Source organism: Periplaneta americana, chromosome 12, assembly GCF_040183065.1.
Source record: "Periplaneta americana isolate PAMFEO1 chromosome 12, P.americana_PAMFEO1_priV1, whole genome shotgun sequence".
Lineage (NCBI taxonomy): Eukaryota > Metazoa > Arthropoda > Insecta > Blattodea > Blattidae > Periplaneta > Periplaneta americana.
This window is the reverse complement of record NC_091128.1, coordinates 145503341-145524049: the sequence shown is the minus strand read 5'-3', so window position 1 is coordinate 145524049 and position 20709 is coordinate 145503341. Positions and strand designations below refer to the sequence as shown.

Genomic DNA, 20709 nt, shown 5'->3' with positions numbered 1-20709 from the left:
TCCCAACCGTCCCCCACACAGAACCAAGGACGCGTATGCAGTCAAAGTCAATAAACAGTACTGAGTTAGTGAGTATAGTACGTTCCAGAAATATGTTCGCGTCTCTCAGTGACGAAAGAGCTTTCAATATTGAATCATATTTTCGCACAGGTACTGTCGTCCATTTGTCTACGTCGCATCCCGGTTTCCCCCCACCCGCTTCTGCTCGCCCCTCTGTAAAGGCTAGTGGCTGGACAGTCTTAGCTCTTTTTTGAAAACATTAATTTCTGTTAGGAATTGGAATTATATAAAACTGTTTAAAATAACTTAAATAAAAGGGTCTCGTTACGTAATTAACTGTCACATGATTTCTCCCCTTTCTACGACCCTGCGACAAAACCACTTGGACGGACAGTACATAGCATGTTTGAGTAATTTTATCTTTTCGGATCGGGCAGAAGTGAAGATTGAATTTACAGTACGTAAGGTACTCTTTTATAGATTAGGTACAGAATTATTTCAACATGAGTTACTAATATGAAGGACGAAACTGGTAATTGGAATTAGGTACAATAATCTATAGTGTGATAATATGCAAAAATGCCTATATCGAAATGAAGGGCCACCATTTTCAAAATTGTATTTAAATATCCTTATTATGATTATTTTTCAATTTAACTTCATTCTCTATATTGTACGCTAATGTGCTGTAGACAGTATAATGTACACTGCATAATGAATACGTCCGAATGGGTAGCTCAGTTCGTGAGTAAAAACACTTATTGTTAATACAGTACCGTACTGTATTTTGGTTAAGCAAAAACCTAATGAAAATTATCAAACTCAAAATTGCGATATTTCCTAGTTTATGTAAATGCATGAACTACTTTTCTTCCCTCCTATACCTAGTAAAGGGATTTGTTTGTACTTTACGCCAGTATCATCGAACTCCAGTCGTGGAAGGGAGTAGCAAACGATGTTTTCGATTATCATCCCATAAGCCATGGGTATAGCCAAGTTAATATTAGAAATGTTAGTAAAAGTAAAATGATGTCCCTGTATAACAGTATGCAGATGCTCACAAAGTCTTCCGTAGTATTTTCGTAGTGTTTCTTATCTCTGTGAACCATTCGTTGCAACAAACATTCGTATGCCTATTCGATAGTTTATAATTAAACATAATGTACATCCGTGCGCGTCCATGAATCATATTTGATTAATATTACACTCGAAACATAAAAGTATGCGCATTTGTTGTCACGTTATTGTGGTTTAACTTCGTAAAATTAATACTAAAAGCATTTTCGAATAATGCAGACGCAACAAAATATCCATTCGATTTTGGTTGCTACTTGTAAATGAGTAAAAAAGCGTTGAAATGTAAATGTTATTGCAGGTAATTTCCACTCCAACTGAACATAATTAATTTTCGTTCAGTGAACTTTTACTGTCATTGCATAGAGAGGAAATGCAATAGAAACGAATGATTAATGGGACTGCTGAAATAGCTGCGTGACAGAATAAGATGAATGGTGTCTTGTTGTTTATAGAAGTAAGGCAATTTATAAGGAGGATTGCTCGATATAGGCATGATGTAAATTCTGTACATACTGTGAAAGGATAACTCATTCACAAGTGCATGGCTTTCTGCCCGGACGGTGAAAGCAGATTTGCGATTAAAGAATGCTATTCTTAAAATAAGACTTGTTTAACTTTCCCTTCTGTGAATCGTTGTACATCGATCTACATTTTATGTACATTAGCATTTCATCAAGAGGATGAATGAAGTAATGTTGATTCAGCCATTGATTTTTTGTTATCTAATAAGAACATTATGCTAAAGCAAGGAGATGCACTACCACCTTTACTTTTTAACTTTGCTCTAGAGTATGCCGTTAGGAAAGTCCAGGATAACAGTGGGGGTTTGGAATTGAACGGGTTACATCAGCTGCTTGTCTATGCGGATGACGTGAATATTTTAGGAGAAAATCCACAAACAATTAGGGAAAACACGGGAATTTTACTGGAAGCAAGTAAAGAGCTAGGTTTGGAAGTAAATCCCGAAAAGATAAAGTATATGATTATGTCTCGTGACGAGAATATTACGAAATGGAAATATAAAAATTGGAAATTTATCTTTTGAAGAGGTGGAGAACAACAGTAACAAATATAAATGATACTCGGAAGGAAATTAAACACAGAATAAAATATATGGGAAATGCCTGTTATTATTCGGTTGAGAAGCTTTTATCATCCAGTCTGCTGTCAAAAAATCTGAAAGTTAGAATTTATAAAACAGTTTATTACCGGTTGTTCTTTATGGTTGTGAAACTTGGAACATAGAAACATAGGTTAAGGGTGTTTAAGAATAAGGTGCTTAGTAAAATATTTGGGGTTACGAGGGATGAAGTTACAGGAGAATGGAGAAAGTTACACAACACAGAACTGCACGCATTGTATTCTTCACCTGACATAATTAGGAACATTAAATCCTGACGTTTGAGATGGGAGGGCATGTAGCACGTATGGGCGAATCCAGAAATGCATATAGAGTGTTAGTTGGGAGGCCGGAGGGAAAAAGACCTTTAGGGAGGCCGAGACGTAGATGGGAAAATAATATTAAAATGGATTTGAGGGAGGTGGGATATGATGATAGAGAATGGATTAATCTTGCTTCAGGATAGGGACCAATGGCGGTCTTATGTGAGGGCGGCAATGAACCTCCGGGTTCCTTAAAAGCCAGTAAGTAAGTAATAAGAACATAATAGCCTACATATGTACATAACGTTAGATGTAATATTTTCATCCGTAGAAATTAGGGGAAAATTTATACCGTCCTTCTAGGAATGGATCCTCATAATATAACTAAGACAATACAATGTGTTCACGGAACCATTCTGTGATTATAAACTGCTATAATTTTTGTAACTATGCGCATTACGAAATTCATGCCGGTATCATTAGAAAGAGCGGCTCAAAGAACTTCAGAGGATGTGTAACTGTAATTGTTGGCGAAAAACAGTAGAATGGCACTACAGTGAAACCTCTCATTTACGGACATCGAAGTGATGTAACAATCTGTCAGCATCTGGGAGGTGTCCTTTATTGGGAGGGAGGCTTCCCAATCTAACAGTAAATTTATAATGTGCATTATGTATCCCTTCACGCTTTAAATGAAATGTATTACTGTAGTTTAATTCTAAATACGTACAGTATACTACAGTAAATTATTTTCAACTTTGAACTACAGTAGATAAGAGGGGAAAAAGGTAAGTACTGTGCCATGCAGTTTTATTTTACGTCTACAGTTACAGTATGCAGTACTGTAATTTAGAGTTTTCAACTTAACCTTTATGTTCAGGTGTCATGTCTCTCGAAACAGAACAACTATTGAAGTTGAAGTGAAGAGAATAATTCTACTAACCCTATCATGTGTCGAATACAATTTCATGATCGCGGAAACCTCGGTCCCATCAGACAAGTTAAATTTTATGACTCTGTTTATCCACCCGCTTTCAGCTAACAAGGGGTAGCCGGTTGGGCTAGTGGTAGCCTAGACCCTTACTATCTTCTTTCATGTTTTAAGGAATTTCTGTACAGTTCTCAAAACTAAATTTTCCATTCTTGTAACACATTAGGTCTTGGAAACCAAGTTCTGTCCGCAGTCAGGAGGTAAAGCAAGCTTTAGGACTGTGAAACAGCTGTCCGTGTCCGTGTCTGAGAGTGTCCGTAAACGAGAGTTAAATTTATCATTATTTCTATAATATTTCGGTTGGGACATAAAAATCTATCCGTATTTGAGGAGTGTCCATATCTTGGGGGTGTCCGTAAGGAGAGGTTTCACTGTATAAGAGAAAAAAAAAACGCTCTTCCCATTCTTTTGCTTGTTATTGTGGCATTGTTGAATAGAAGCAAATTGTGTTAAATGATGTGAATTCTGCAGCATTTAGAGAGTTATGGCGAACCCACGGGAACGTAGTTCGTGTGTATTGGAATACCATAGCACACGGATTGTAGTGAGAGTTCAGCGTGCTATCAGACGGGAGTTCGAACATGGGGCATCTACTGACAAGACAATTCTGAAGTGGTATAATACACACCAACCATGTTCCTTTGGGTTCGCCATAACTCTCTAAATGCTGCAGAATTCACACTGATTAGAAATGTAAACATTCACACCACTTAACACAATTTGCTTCTATCCAACAATGCCACTATGACAAGCCAAAGAGCGTTTTTTTATGATGCCATCTATTGTTTCCCGTCAACAATTGCAATTACACGTCCACTGAAATTCTTTGAGCCGTTCTTTCTGATGGCACCGTTATGAATTTCGTGATACGCATAGTTACAAAAGTGTAACATATTATAATCACGGAATGTTTCTGTGGATACACTGTGTATAAATGGGCCTATTTATAATGTGAACCTTCACAACTTCCGTTGTTTCTCCATTTCAAGTCACCGGCGTAGCTCAGGCGTTAGCACATTTGCCTGCTGATCTAGTATTATGGTCTTTTTGTGAACAGGTTTTGAGAAAAATAACATTTTTAGTTGAATTTTGCAATGTGTGTTCCAGAAAAACGAAATACTTTGGAGAGGTAATGTTAGGAGATTCTGTACAGAAAATACCAACAAATGTGTCATTTATTGGTTTGCTACGTAAAATGGAAGGTTTGGCTAAAATTTCATTGAAGATCGGTTAACAAAGTGTGCGAGAGGAGACGTGGCAGCCATCAGTGACGGTAGAAAGTAGGAAGCATGAGTAGAGCGGGAAAGAGGAAATACACAGCCACCAATGTCCTTTTGTGACAGATTACTAAACCTTTCGTGTATGAGTATATAATTCATATTTCGCGACTCAACCACTACTGTTACGTGAATACGTGTTGCATTGTTGTCATCTGTTCGTTTTTATTTGTATAAATACCTCAAAAACTGTTAACAAACGACCACAATAATATCAGGCTTTTATGTTTAACCCTTCTCCCTGATTCATCTCCCAAATGAACTCCATTTAGTTTTCTTCCACCCGGTGAATATATTCATTTAACACATTTTATACGGATATCATTGTATTCTACGGTTTGCATATAATTTGTTTGTATCTATTCTAAAATATGAAAGGAGAGAGAGTTTGTGTGTTTTGTGAGGTACTTTCAGAACCTACTTAACCGATTTGGATAATTCTTTCGCCATTGGAAAGTGTAATTATTTCTCTAGATGGGCATAGGCTATATGTCACTGCGATAACTCCTGCACGAATGGAGGTAATGGCTAGTACTTACTGGCTTTCAAGGAACCCGGAGGTTCATTTCCGCCCTCACATAAGCCCGCCATTGGTCCCTATCCTGAGCAAAATTAATCCAGTCTCTACCATCATATCCCACCTCCCTCAAATCCATTTTAATATTATCCTCCCATCTACGTCTCGGCCTCCCCAAAGGTCTTTTCCCCTCTGGCCTTCCACTCTGGCCTAACACTCTATATGTATTTCTGGATTCGCCCATACATGCTACATGCCCTGCCCATCTCTGGTCGTGCCGGAGAATCAGTCCCATTCCGAGGCTTATTGTTAGGTTTTGTAGCAAGCTGTTTTTTACGGTGATGGGTTGTTAGCCCTTCGCCCAACCCCCAAGCTGGAAGACCACCTCTTATCGGCTGTCGACGACTGCTTATTCAATATATTCGCAGCTACCCTCCATATCTGGAGGCCGTCTCCTCTATCCGCAACCTGAGGACGCGCCATGCCGTGGTGATATGGACCCACAATAGCTACATGGGAAAATGGCTAGTATGTTAATAAATATTTGTTTGTCTTGATATTTTTCTTCTATGATACATTGGCCTCAGAGTTCCAAGGCATAGTCGATCTCAGCTGCAGAAATCCGGACCGGGCCAGCGGATGGCTTTGAGAGCTCGAGTCATCGATCCTGTCTGTCGTGAGTCGTAAAGCGATAGACGCTTTATCTCTGTCGGATCCCCAATCCCCACAGAATTACAAGAGAACGCTCCATTTCAATGAGTAAAGAAGAGCTGGTTAAGCGAATTCTGCCTCTCGAGAGCAACAATCAACGGCCTTCGCAGAGCGCAGGAGCTCTGACCCACATCCCGAGATGCTGATCGGCAGTTAAAAATTATCTGTTTCGTTAACCACATTGTTGAAAGCTGACGAAATTTCATCTTCACTTATGTGATTAGTGGAATATTATCAGCTATAAGTGAACAAAGTTCGTGGTGAGCTAACCTAGCTAAACTTCATAGAGCTTGTTCTTTTCGAAGACTTTGCTCGCATACTCTTACAAGCAAACATTCTGATGGAGGCAGATAAAAAAGTTAACATTTTTTCTTCCACCATGTTAATAATGTCAAAAGAAGTGCCTATACAAATTTTGGCCACTCGACCGCAATTACGAGGGCCGTAAAAAATTAAGTTCGCCAGGGGCCGTTAATAGAAAGAAACATAATTTCAATGAAAAAATTTATTGGAACAGATATAGAAATTGTTGAGCTATTTTTCAACATATTCCCCACCGGAATTGAGACATTTGTCACATCATGGGATCGACAGAGAGGTGCAGACGGCTGTCAAACGCTGCTTCCGACCCTAGGCAGCTAACTTCTGCGACACAAGAATACAAAAATTGATCCCATGGTATGACAAATGTCTCAATTCCAGACAAATATCGCAACAATTGCTGTATCTGTTTCAATAAATCTTTCCATGCAATTGTGTTTTTTTCTGTAAACAGCCCCAGGACAAATAATTTTCTGGACGGCCTCGTAAATGCTCTCGAGTGACCAAAATTTGTATGAGCACTTCTTTTGACATTATTAACATGGTGGAAGAAAAAAATTTAACTTTATCTGCCCCCATCAGAATGTTTGCTTGTTAGCCGGACTGAAAATATTGTTCCTTCCAGTATTCATCAGCGAATATAGGATAATAACAACCCATAACTAGTAGGCCTATTGCAAATTTTCGTACTTTTCTAAAAGTATGCGCGCTGGTTCGCGTCCTCATGGGGGAAGAAATTTTCTCATGAGATTTCGGCCAGTGTATGGGACCGGTGCCCACCGAGCATCATGATGCACTTGGGGAGCAAGATAGCGAAATCCGGTTGCGAAAGCCAGCTATAATGGCTGGAGGGATCATCGTGCTAACCACACGATACCTTCATTCTGGTGGATGATCGTCCATCTCTGCTTCGGCATGTGGGCGTGAGGCCAGCAGTCGGTTGGTCGGTCTAAGACCCTTCATGGGCTGTAGCGCCACAGATTATTATTATTATTATTATTGTTGTTGTTGTTGTTGTTGTTGTTGTTGTTGTTGTAATGACAGCTAGGAAGTTCGAATCATAATTCCGATGTTGAACTTGGACTGTAACGCAACCGAATGCATAGCAGCACGAGACGTCAACATTTGACGAAGAATAATCGGGGAAAAAGTAAACGTATTACATACACACTCCTGTTTGCATAATTATTTAATAACAGATTAGTTTACTGTTTCGGAATCATGCATAATTAGTAACATTACATAAATAATATCATAATAACAGAATAGCTCACTTTGTTCAGAAGCTAAAATATTAATATAGCCTAAATTAACAATATTTTCCAACTATTCACGACTCTACACAGCTCCACAGAATGCAATTATGCGTTGTTTATGTGAACATACTGTGTATCGTCTTTAGCGAGCGGGAGCAGAGCGAGTCGCTGGTGACATCTGTAATCTTCGCTATACGTAAGTGAATTCTACTGTTTTGGAACGAACTTCCTATCTATGGGCGTAACCATTCAATTTAAGCTGGTAGGCGATATTCGGTTAATTTTAAAACAGTGAATTCGTCCCCCCCCAGAAGTCAATTCTGTCAAGGAGGCCACGTGTGGTACTTCCAGTTACTCAGTCTCCTTCCTCCTTGATCTTGCAAATATATCTCGTCACTGGAACTCTCTGCCGCCTGAAGTCAAGGGCTGCCCAACATTGAAATCTTTCAAATCCAAGTTAGAAAATTATCTTATGACGAGTTGCCAAACTAACTTACTATTATGACAAGTGTTGTATTGCATATTTCCACGTATTCATATATATATATATATATATATATATATATATATATTAATGTTCTAGTGATATTTAACTTATTTTATATTTTTGTTTTCTTATTTTCCGATAGGCCTAATGGTATATCTATAATGTGATAAGTTGAGCTATATATAATCATAATTTTTCTTACTGTATGTACCTAAAAATATTGTATTCATTGTATGCTTTGTACTGCATTATTTTATTACTATTATTATTTTTATTATTATTATTATACTTATTATTATTATTATTATTATTATTATTATTATCATCAATAATTGTCTTATTTTTTTATACTTTGTATGTCTCATTTATTTTGACCTGCTGTTCACATTTTATTATGCTTTTTCCTTTCTGTCTGTATGTTATATATTATGTCTGTTTTCTACTTACTTGTTGTTTACATTTTATTATTATTATTATTATTATTATTATTATTATTATTATCTTATTCAGTTTTGTGTGTAAAATTGTAGTGTACTTTGTAAATTTGTAGTGTTTTTTTGTAACGCAGTTTTACTCCTGGTTGAGTGTTGGAGAAGGCCGTATGGCCTTAACTCTGCCAGGTTAAATAAATTATTATTATTATTATTATTATTATTATTATTATTATTATTATTATTATTATATCTTTTCATTATTTCTTATACCCACATAACGTACCTACCAGCTTTCTTATTGTTGTATTTGTTAGGTTTATATCTTTTAATATGTATTTTATCATATTCTGTGGTAAGCTTTAGTGATCTATATTTGATTCTAATGTCCTATCTTTTATTATTCATGTTAGTAATATAATACTGTCCTATGTGCCCAGATTGATGGCATTTACGTGTGTTTAAATGCGACAGGCTCGTGTCCAGTAGATTTACTGGCATGTAAAAGAACTCCTGCGGGACACAATTCCGGCACACCAGCGACGCTGATATAGGCTAACCTCTGCAGTTGAGAGCGTCGTTAAATAAACCGTAATTTAATTTTTACCCTATGTCGCAATGTAGAAAAGAACATCCTCATCTCAACCACACAGCAAGCCTAAGAAATGTCATGTCCTGTCTGAGCCTATGCGAGCGCCCACCGCCTTGATGGTGATGATAAAAGTTTTTGCGTAATTTCGATTATTTTTCTTAATAATCTAATTTTTCGCATTGAATATTTTTTTATTTATTAATGGAAGTCGAATGTGATAATTTCGATTTGTTCTTGGCAAATATTTGTGACAGCATCATGAGTCAATTAAACTTCGTGTACGACAGTTTAAATTGCTTCGATTATTTAACTTTTTTTAAATAGTGGTGACAGAAGATTTTCTGAGCTGTAATGTAATCCTGATACTTGGTTAGTGCCTGAATAAAGTGTCAAATAACTGGGCAGTTGACTCGGTCGTTGTTAAAAGATTTTAAATCAATTCTTGGCGAATGGACATTTTGATGAATTTCTTAAGTTGTTCTGGATTTAAGGGTAGAGGATGGTATTTTTTGGTGAAAAATGAGTAAATAAAAAAAATCTTTAAAATACTCTGTGATATGTTTCGAATGCATAGCATAACATTTTGTGGGTATTTGTGCCCTTATTGGATGTTGAGTCGCCATTTTTAAACTTCCTGCGTTATGGATTTTTAAATCACTCGCCCACTTTTATTGTTCTTTCCGGTAAATTAAATTTAAAAAAAATTGTTTTCTTTAAAATACCCTTTGATATGTGTGGAATGCATTGCATAACATTTTGTGGGTATTTGTGCCCTTATCGGATGTTGAGACGTCATTTTTAAACTTCCTGCGCTGTGGATTTTTAAATCACACGTCCGCTTTTATCGGTTTCCAGTCACTTCATTTTTTTTTGCTACATTTCCAGAAAAAAATGGATATAATTTCTGAATTATTAAATATACATACATGAAATTTAGAACACACATTCTTTAGACTATTAGGAAACTTTTCTCTGTAACAGAATTTTGTTGATTGATTTCATTTCCGTTTGTTTGCAAGAAAGGAAATCAGAAAATTGTTATTAAATTTTAATTGTTTATTTTACAAACGTAGGGTCTAATATCAAAATTCTGTTAAGACAGTTTGTAGAACATGCTTTTGCAAATACAATGCAAAAAATTGTTTGAATCTATCTTTAAAAACGGTTTAGATATATCGGTTTTAGTACAATCCTGCATTGGGTATTTTTTTTTTCAAATTTGGGCCCCAAATATTTTTTTTTTATTTTTATTTGGTTGAGTTGCCACAGCTTTGAGCTCTCTACATAAAAAAATTAATATTTTACACCAAATAGGAAAAAAAGTTTTAAAAATTCCATCCTCTCCCCTTAATAGCGGATAGAACAAACTAATTACACTTTCTAGTTTAGTATTATCATGTAAACATAACAGAAACATACTTAAAAATGATTAAGCTAGTAGAACAGTTTTCTTCGATTATCCACAATACTGAAAGAAATTACTTACGTTAGTGCCTTTTAACAATGACCGATTTTTGTATTAAATCATAGTTGCAGGATCCGGTGCGGAAAGCTATGTGCAAACGGTGGCATTGTCTAAGCACGTAGTCTACTGAACATAAGAGAGACCCAAGATCGTGAAGTTTCTCTCTCGTGAGAAACTCACTGCGCCTTCAACTATATCAAGGTGCATTTAATTGATGCAATGTCTTTCCAGAACCAGACAAACTACTTCGTGATTTTGTAAGTGTAATCTGGGACTGTTTAGTAAGTAAACACGGCGAACCACGTAACGTGGTAACACAAGCATTGCACAAGATTGCAGTCTTATAATTGAAGCTTAAAACGCTGCCTAACTTGACGGGGTTGTTGCTTTGTCATGCCTTAACCTACTTCAGCTTACTTTCGTAATACAATCAACTGGGGCGAGCGAAATGATCTCCCTAGTTTCTTTTGTTAGTTGGAACTATGCAAGTCACTTCTCATTGGCTTACCCGTGCATATTTAAGGTGTCTACATAAATTCTTTGTAATGATAGGCCTACTTATATTATTTATAATTGTTTACATATGCCATCATTGTATTACTTTGCAAGAGAGCTAAATCTGTGTAAAAAGTGTCATTTTCAATGAAGAGGCATTCTAAATAAATTAATAATTACAAATTGCGTAGTGGAGATTGTGCACCAACATAACCTCAAAACTGAATATTCTACAGGGAGGCCACAAACTCCCGTTATCCCCTATAATGCCGCACTTCAATTATTGTGACGTTTTGTTAAGTGACCTAAGTTCTGAACTGTCAGTCAAGTTACAGCGAGCTCAGAATATGTGCGTCAGATACGTGTACAACATCCGACGATATGATCACATATCACCGTCCTTCGCAAGTCTCTCGTGGCTCCGACTTAAAGAACGTAGAACTTTACACACTTTGTCTTTACTCTTTCGAATTCTGCACACTTCAACACCAAATTACCTTTCTTCTCGTTTCTCTTATCTATACTCTAACCACGACGTAAATACCAGATCACTTATCTGTGGCACGCTAAGTATACCTCTTCATAGAACATCTTGTTATTCATCATCTTTTACAATATCCACCTCGCGTCAATGGAACTCCTTGTCACAAAGTATTAGGGGCTGCAAGACAACAAACACCTTTAAGAACAGCTTAAAAGATAACCTTATTAGCATTTCACTCCAATCATACTGATTTAAAATATCACTGACTACATTGTTACTTTTTTCTTTAGACATCATCCTGATTGTGCTGTATTTTAATTGTCTCATAATAATCTCTTTCTATTATATAATATTATTTGAAATATATTAACATCCTATGTATTTTAGTTTAATTCTGCTACACAGTTTATTTCAGTGTTTAATTAATAGTTCATAGTATTTTGTTGTTTAATTTGTAAATAACTCTTGTATACATGTAACTCTCATCTAAATCAAATTGTTGAATTCTTTGTCAGTTCATGCATATGTATATACACTTTTTGCTGGTTGAGTGGAAGAGAAGGCCTTACGGCCTTAACTCTGCCAGCTAAAATAAATCATTATTATTATTATTATTATAATAACCAACATAAACCCCTAAACTTAAAGAACTAAAATGAACGACAGTTCTTTAGAGGAGGTTTCTTGAGATACGAACCATTACTTGTCCAAAGGATCAGTCTGTGTACCGTCATTCTTATGGCAAAGGATAATACGCCGCCAGGTTCTGTGCGACATTTTTCGGAGCATTGCTGGTGTAACGATGCACTCGTTACTCTTTACCCGTTTCAGGGAGTGCTGACGACCACTGACTTGAATGGACTGAAATTGAGTGTTTTCTCTTTACCTGCTAAATAAGCTCAAAGATTACAGCTATTAATCGGAAATATTTTAAACTTGAACTAGTTTCAGAAGTTAATCTGATTTAAAAAAACAAAAATGTTATTGTGTTATGACTGAAGACCGTTTTCTTAGTCCCACAATATTGGAATGAGTGTAAGTGCACTGGTTATACAATACGGCACGCGCTCTTCAGTACAGACTCTGCTCACAATCACACAAATAACGCGCACTGAAGATTCCTTACTCCTAAACAAGTACGGTTTAGCACTGTTTATGATATTACACACTACTAGTTGAAATAATTATGTCTAAAACAAGTACGAAAGTATAGAAGTGGGCACAGGAATTCGGAAGACAGTATGTTTGTGTAAGTGGCGACGTAATGATGTGTAATTTATTTAAGTCTGGCTGTATTTACAGCAGCACTATAATTTAAAAAACATAAATCATTTTAAATTGATAGAAAGAGCGAGTCTGACGAGCTACCTTCAACTAATAATTCATTGTCGGCGGACGAATTTTGCAGAGGTCTGTGTGAAATGATGGTGCATACATACCAAAATTCATTTCAACAAAGTTGATGACAAACACTTTAAAAATTCTGTTGGAAAATAGGCCTACACTTATACACAAGGCCAGTACCTGTGTTATAGTAGCACCGGTCTTTAGGTAAAATTTTAAGCAAAGATTATTGTAATATACTCGTAGACTTACACAGTTCATTAAGAGCAGTGCCTGTGTTACTGTTGTATCGGCATTTTAAGTTAAAATTTTACAACAAAGATTATTGTAATGCAGACTTAAACATTTTATTAAGAGCAGTGCCTGTGTTACTGTTGTACCGGCATTTTAAGTTAAAATTTTACAACAAAGATTATTGTAATGCAGACTTGAACATTTTATTAAGAGCAGTGCCTGTGTTACTGTTGTACCGGCATTTTAAGTTAAAATTTTACAACAAAGATTATTGTAATGCAGACTTAAACATTTTATTAAGAGCAGTGCCTGTGTTACTGTTGTACCGGCATTTTAAGTTAAAATTTTACAACAAAGATTATTGTAATGCAGACTTAAACATTTCATTAAGAGTAGTGCCTGTGAAACAGTAGCATTTTAAGTTAAACGTTTACAGCAAAGACTGTTTATTTATTTATTTTTTTTTGTAATACACAACACAGCCCTATCCTTGAAATCATTCTTTTACGATTGTGTGTGCTTCCCTTGATGGATGCGTCGTCTGTTTTCATTGTACAGCACGACGTGTCACTATTCTTCAAGTCATTGGCTCCTTGCACAAACTCCGTACTCATTTAACTTCAAAGGTTGAGGATTAAGTTTCCGGTCTCTACTTATGACTTACGAGGCTTAAAGAATCACATTCTTGGATAATATGTCAGATGTCCCCTTTTTCCAGCTCAAAAAGGTGAAATTTACCAGAAGATTTCTTCGGCAAATCAAACTTTTATCCTTCAATTTAGTATATTTCCGACGAATAAATTGAGATTAAAGTTCTTTCTATTAGTACGGATTGCTTATTCTGTGTTTGTCTCGAGTTTAGTGACGTCTACTTGTAGGCGAGCTTTGGGACGCCACCCTCTCTGTGAAGATAATTCAATTTAAAAAGTTATTCTTGCTTTCGCTTGCCCCACGATTTCAATTAAGTTATGTAAGTGCGTGCTCTCGCTAAGAATGAATTACTACTGTTCTGAAATTCGTAAATTTTTATTTATCTTAACTGAGCCCCATTATTACTAAACTCCAGGAACCACCACTACTCTAGTTCCATCAAATGTTGACGTTGCTCCCTTGTTCACCACATGAGCAGAAATTGCGCTTGATGTCGTGATGTGTGTAAGATTAGTTCTTACAAAAAAGAACGAAGATGTTTTGTTTCGTTACTAATTTTAATAGGACAGCGTTTTTTCTGCATTATATCTCGTGCAGAACCATATCGACAATAGTAGTAGAAGTTTCTTTCGTAAATGAACAAAACTGGTGAATTCATAATTTTTATGGTGGTGTGTCGAGACAAAACGGTGATTCACTCCCTTCTGGTATCTTAGTATACACATCAATACAGACAGAATAAGGTGAACGTCCGGCTCCAGCCTCCTCCTGAAGTGGCTGTGCTCACTTCCGGATACAATTTGTTCAGCCACTTTTTTTCACGACAGAAATGACTGTAAAGGAACGTATCACCGGTCTTTCACCCTTGCCCTCACGAAGTTTAAAATGACGGAGGAGTTGTTTGATAAATAATCCTGATGAAAGAAGCCCGAACAATCCTCGATGTAGCTGTAAGTCTGCATGTCAGTCATCTATGCGTCCAAAAAAGTTTTCTTAAACAAGAGGAATTTTAACGAAAACGTCAGGTCTAGACAACTTTCTCCGCTGCTGATAAAAAAGATAGTACGGTGTATTCATGCTTTCCAACCTTTCCCTTCTGATATAAAGAGCGAGAGAGAAAATAAATGCTAGTCATTGGGACCGTCACAAATGGTCGAACCCACTTCTCTATAGTCCATCAGCAGTGAAGTAATCCTGATCTAAATTTTAAACATGCGTGTTAGATCCCTTTAAAGTGAAATGCTGAAGTTTATTTCTCTAAATTAAACGTTCACAGATTCAATCCTGGCCGGAAGTTATGGATATTAATTTATAAGCAAACTAAATAAATAAATAAAAATTAGTGATTAACTATCCTATTTCTTTACTGTGTTAATATTTAGGGACCGTATTCATAGACATTTTTAGCGCGGGTTTCCGGTGGATGATCAGCGTTTTTCGTATTCATAAACCAGTGTTAGCGATAGGATATGATTTGAATTTTGTACTAGTAACCAGTGGATAGCCGGGGCTAGCTTAGTACGCTCGTAGCGCGTGCTGCGAAATGTCTATGAATAGCACCCTAGGAATTTACCTGGCGACTAGTTTCGAAGTCTTGTTCTTCGTTGTCCAAAGCCTAGTGGAGAGCCCGCGCTGTCTTCTGGTTTCCTATTGTGGTGGGGTGTGTTAATTATTGTGTCGAAAAGTGTGTGTGTTTTGAAATTGAGTTGAGTGTTCAGTGCTGGGGTGTGTTTTTCTATTTTTATAAATTTCATATTGTTCTAGAGTATCAAGTTTCTGGTTTTTTGGCTGGATAATGTAAATATTTTCATATCGTTGTCTGTGTTACTTCCAAACTGGTCGCCAGATAAATTCCTAAATCTTAATACAGTAAAGAAGTTGGAATCCATATGTAGATGAAATTATTGGGGATCATCAGTGTGGTTTTAGGTGCAATAGATCGACTATTGATCAGATTTTTTGTATTCGACAGATATTGGAGAAAAAATGGGAGTATAAGGGTACAGTACATCAGTTATTCATAGATTTCAAAAAGGCGTATGACTCGCTTAAGAGAGAAGTTGTATTTAATATTCTTATTGAATTTGGTATTACCAAGAAACTAGTTCGATTAATTAAAATGTATCTTAGTGAAACTTACAGGAGAGTCCGTATAGGCCAGTTTCTATCTGATGCTTTTCCAATTCACTGCGGGCTAAAGCAGGGAGATGCACTATCACCTTTACTTTTTAACTTTGCTCTAGAATATTCCATTAGAAAAGTTCAGGATAACACAGAGGGTTTGGAATTGAACGAGTTACATCAGCTTCTAGTCTATGCGGATGACGTGAATATGTTAGGAGAAAATCCACAAACTATGAGGGAAAACGCGGAAATTCTAGTTGAAGCAAGTAAAGCGATTGGGTTAGAAGTAAATCCCGAAAAGACTAAGTATATGATTATGTCTCGTGACCAGAATACTGTACGAAATGGATCTATAAAAATTGGAGATTTATCCTTCGAAGAGGTGGAAAAATTCAAATATCTTGGAGCAACAGTAACAAATATAAATGACACTCAGGAGGAAATTAAACGCAGACTAAATATGGGAAATGCCTGTTATTCGTTTGAGAAGCTTTTGTCATCTAGTCTTCTATCGAAAAGTCTGAAAGTTAGAATTTATAAAACAGTTATATTACCGGTTGTTCTGTATGGTTGTGAAACTTGGACTCTCACTTTGAGAGAGGAACAGAGATTAATAGTGTTTGAGAATAAGGTTCTTAGAAAAATATTTGGGGCTAAGAGGGATGAAGTTACAGGAGAACGGAGAAAGTTACACAACGCAGAACTGCACGCATTGTATACTTCACCTGACATAATTAGGAACATTAAATCCAGACGTTTGAGATAGGCAGGACATGTAGCACGTATGGGCGAATCCAGAAATGCATATAGAGTGTTAGTTGGGAGGCCGGAGGGAAAAAGACCTTTGGGGAGGCCGAGACGTAGATGGGATGATAATATTAAAATGGATTTGAGGGAGGTGGGATATGATAGAGAATGGATTAATCTTGCTCAGGATAGGGACCAATGGCGGGCTTATGTGAGGGCGGCAATGAACCTCCGGGTTCCTTAAAAGCCAGTAAGTAAGTAAGTAAAGAAGTTGGAAAGTTAATCAGTGATATATAAGTGTTAAAAGTGTATATGGAAAAATGAAGAAAAAATAAGAATTGTTAGTACCGGTACGTCTTTATTTGCAAAGAAAGTAATGCGTGAAAGTGTCATGGAATGTGAGAGAAATCTGTTCTTCCAACAAAGGACTAGGCTAAAGTAACAAAACGTTTCTCTCTGTGTCAAAACTTGAACGTTTGTCGATTATTATCAGTGTAATGCTTTGTATTGTCTTAAGATGAAGAGATCTTACGTCGTGGTATAACTATGTCACAGTGTGTTAATGCACTATTTAGATCACATTTAGATAAAAATGAGATATATGAACCTCAATATCGTAATATAGGAAAGGACAGACTATAATAAAACCACAGTCTAGTATATACAGTCACGAAGCTTGAGTTGTGAGGGTGCTAGGAATAATAGACTGTGCCGGTACTATTTCGCATTGTCTATAATGAGGCGATATTAGCGATCCTAGTGGTCAGCAACTGTCTATGGATTCATACGTACTACGTATTGACCTTCGTGACTGTATATAGTAGACTGTGATAAAACTAAAACGGTTCCAGACGCGTATCTTTTTTTTTTTTTTTTTTTGGGGGACTTAAGGAAACTAGCATATGAACGCAAGGAAAGTCATTATAATATTTAAACTGTAGATACACGGAAGGTTGCAGCCGTAATGTCATTTTTACGGCGTTACAGATCATTTAAGAATGTATGTATGAATTTATTCACTGCAAATGGGTATATACCCGGTGGCAGTGGTAACTAATTACACTCAATAATGGCAATTAATAATTAACACAATTAATAAAAAATACAATTAATAATAAATAATAATACTAATAACTAATAATAATAATAATAATAATAATAATAATGACGACGACAACAACAACAGGGAGCATCCTAAATTAAATGAAGCACGATCACATAAAATAACATTTAAAGTAAATCTAATTTGTATCTTAACTCTAAGTACGAACTGAAACCCACGAGTATGATATGTTTTAGATCCACAATTTTTATTTACTATTGCATACTATGTGAAAAAATATATATATATTTTTTAATTTGCATGTAAAGTACAAAGGATGGCAGTTCGAGATATGAAAATAATTTCTTTTGTTTGCAGATGGACGATGACGAAGACGATGATGATGACGAAGACGATGAGCAGGATTCCGGTCCCGGAACATCCGGCGCCATAGAGAACGGCTTCGGAGCGTCGCGACGCAGAAAGAGCGGGAGTAACCCGTGGCACCGGACAGGTATCACGCACCACGAGTATCACAGCTACATCGACAGCGCACTGGAGTGTAGGCGTCAATCTCTGAATTAATTCTTTGTCTCGATGTTGTGTGCCTGCATGGTCTGCCTGCCATGCCAACGCAAACTGCAGCAGCGTGCATCTAGGGTGACCAGGATTACATAGCACGTTTTGCACACGTAGTTCACATGCGAGTTGCTTGTTTACTGTTTTTGAGTCGTGAAATATAAGTGATGAGACAGAAAGAATGTTTCACAGACAAGTAGAATGAGTTTGTCAATCACTGAATGTATATAAATTGATATGTACAGTATATAATGTTTATGGTGATTAAAATAAATCAGTTTATTTTATAGCGCTATCAGTGCTTCCAAAGTACATAAGCAATTCTTGAACTTGAATAATAAAAATTACGACTCATTCAATAGTGGCGTATTGCGTTTGAGTCGTGTACATTTATAAGTGGTGTAGCAGTTTAACACCCGATTTAAAATGTAACTAGTTAACTTAAGTATATGCCTAATGCATGTGTTCCAGCAACAAGCTTCAATCAAATAGGGAAGAACGTTTAGCTGAACCATAAAATGTCACCTGGTGCAAAATGTACTCGCTCCTTCTAATACACTCCACTTGCGTGACAAACCAGTCCTGAAACAAGGGAATAGTTGCAAGGAAGGGAAAGCTGATTACTAGAGCATTCATTTTTAGCCCCTTACCTTTTAGTTGTGCGCACATGGAGTTCACGTCGTTGTTTGTTGAAATCAGATCGAAGGGGTGGAGTACCCGCTAGGACACACCGGACACGTATACTCGCATTAATATAAAGGTGAACCACTTCTGTTAATCATTCTTGAGCGAAACACGTGAATTTCAACTGTTGCAATTTATAACTAAGTGCATGCGTAAAGTATCGAAATTAAAGCTTCTCCTGCGATCACTCAACAACAGTTTGTATTTAGAGAAATTTCTCTCAACATCACAAGACGTTATTGGAGCAAACAGGAAATAAGGAACGTTACTGTCTTTTACTCCACCTTGTGCCAGTTTTTTGACACATAAAGCGTCTCTGGCAGAACACAATGCCGAATAACCGGGGTTCTTGTGTAGGACTCCTTTAAGTTTTTTTTTCTTAACTTTTTCGCCAACAGTTTTACCTTGTACATATAGAACATTGACGTTTCTTTCAAGTTCTTCTATTAAATTAAAGGCGTCTGACATTTTCAGATCACGAGCTTCTATACTTGTAATTGTTTTCGAGAAACTTGAAAAATTATTGTGGATGTACAACAGATGTTATGTAAATATCGTTCACTAAGTGTTGTAGGTCGTGGTAGTTTTTGTTGTGTATATTTTTCCAGAAAGTCCTTAAAATAATTATTTTCGAGCTTATGAAATGGTATATTACATTTAACCATCATTTCACATAAATCTCTGTAAAATTCCGAGTCCTTAACCTGATTTTCTGTAGAGATGGACGATTGTTCATTGCCTACATAGCTGAACAAATTTACGCGATAAATATGTTTCTTCGAATTACAATGTTGTTTCAAGTACTTACTTTTACTTCCCCTTATTGACGTCTTACACAGAACCCATATTATAGAGTCGGCATGTGACTTTATATGTTCATTTCCAAAGTCTTCCACAATCTTATTCAAACGATCCTGTAAAGAACGTTTTTCTTTCGGCATTGTAAATGCACTGATCTTGTAAAACTAAAGATAACTGACACGCTACGTTCGCTGTGTGCTCTACGTGGACGGTCTGTCTTACAACTCCCCAACTATTTTGTATGTGATCCGTACGTACGCAAGGTCAAGTGACGTCATCCATACTCCGTACAGCTAACTTAACATTCGCCGTCTTTTATGTTGTGGGGCTAAAAATGAATGCTCTACTGATTACGGTAGGGTGGTACAACCAACCCTTTTCGCCATTGTTACCGTTACTGAAAACTTCAAGGTCACAATGGCTGGTAAATGCAAAAGCACTTAACTAAATGCACATGTTGAGAACATGTTGGAGTACTAACGGATATGTAGCAACAACAAATTACTCTGTTAATATATGTACATTAACGCTGAAAATATATAGATAAATCTTTAATTTTGAATCCATCTGTAGAGAATATTAACATACCACAGCACCATAAATCATTATCATTTGGCGGTGGTAGTGATGATGCCTTTGTTTTGCGTGTATAACTTCCAGAAACAAAAAATGACTGATCCTAATGAGTAAATGCGTATACAAACAGTACAATTGAAACCTAAAACTGCTTTATTTCCTTTCACTATATTATTCCGCGTACAAGTATCTGAATCCCAAACCTATTAACTTATTATAAGAATAAAAGTATGGCAATGTTTGTGTTTTTATAGCTCGATCAGTGAATACTACAGTACTATAATCTGGATCATCTTTATATTGTAAGGGTGAAATCTAACCATTTTCTCCCTATTGCTACATATGCTAGTGGATTATAGTGATTTTATAGTTGTCAGGTTAAATTTTCTTTTGCCAACTTTTTCTCGGATTCCGGTAGTGACAAATACTGTAACTGGCAG

The 20709-nt window shown here is 36.5% G+C and overlaps 1 protein-coding gene across 4 annotated transcripts in view; it reads left to right on the top strand.

Annotated features, from left to right (window-relative positions):
- spir (spire type actin nucleation factor) overlaps positions 1-20709 on the top strand; it is an 825932-nt gene that overhangs the window by 772736 nt on the left and 32487 nt on the right. For 3 of the 4 annotated variants that reach the window (XM_069842160.1, XM_069842159.1, XM_069842158.1), the window contains one exon: positions 18008-18191. In XM_069842160.1, the coding sequence (XP_069698261.1) occupies positions 18008-18191 (184 nt within the window). The remainder of the gene's footprint in view (positions 1-18007; positions 18192-20709) is intronic. The other variant, XM_069842161.1, reaches the window with a different exon arrangement.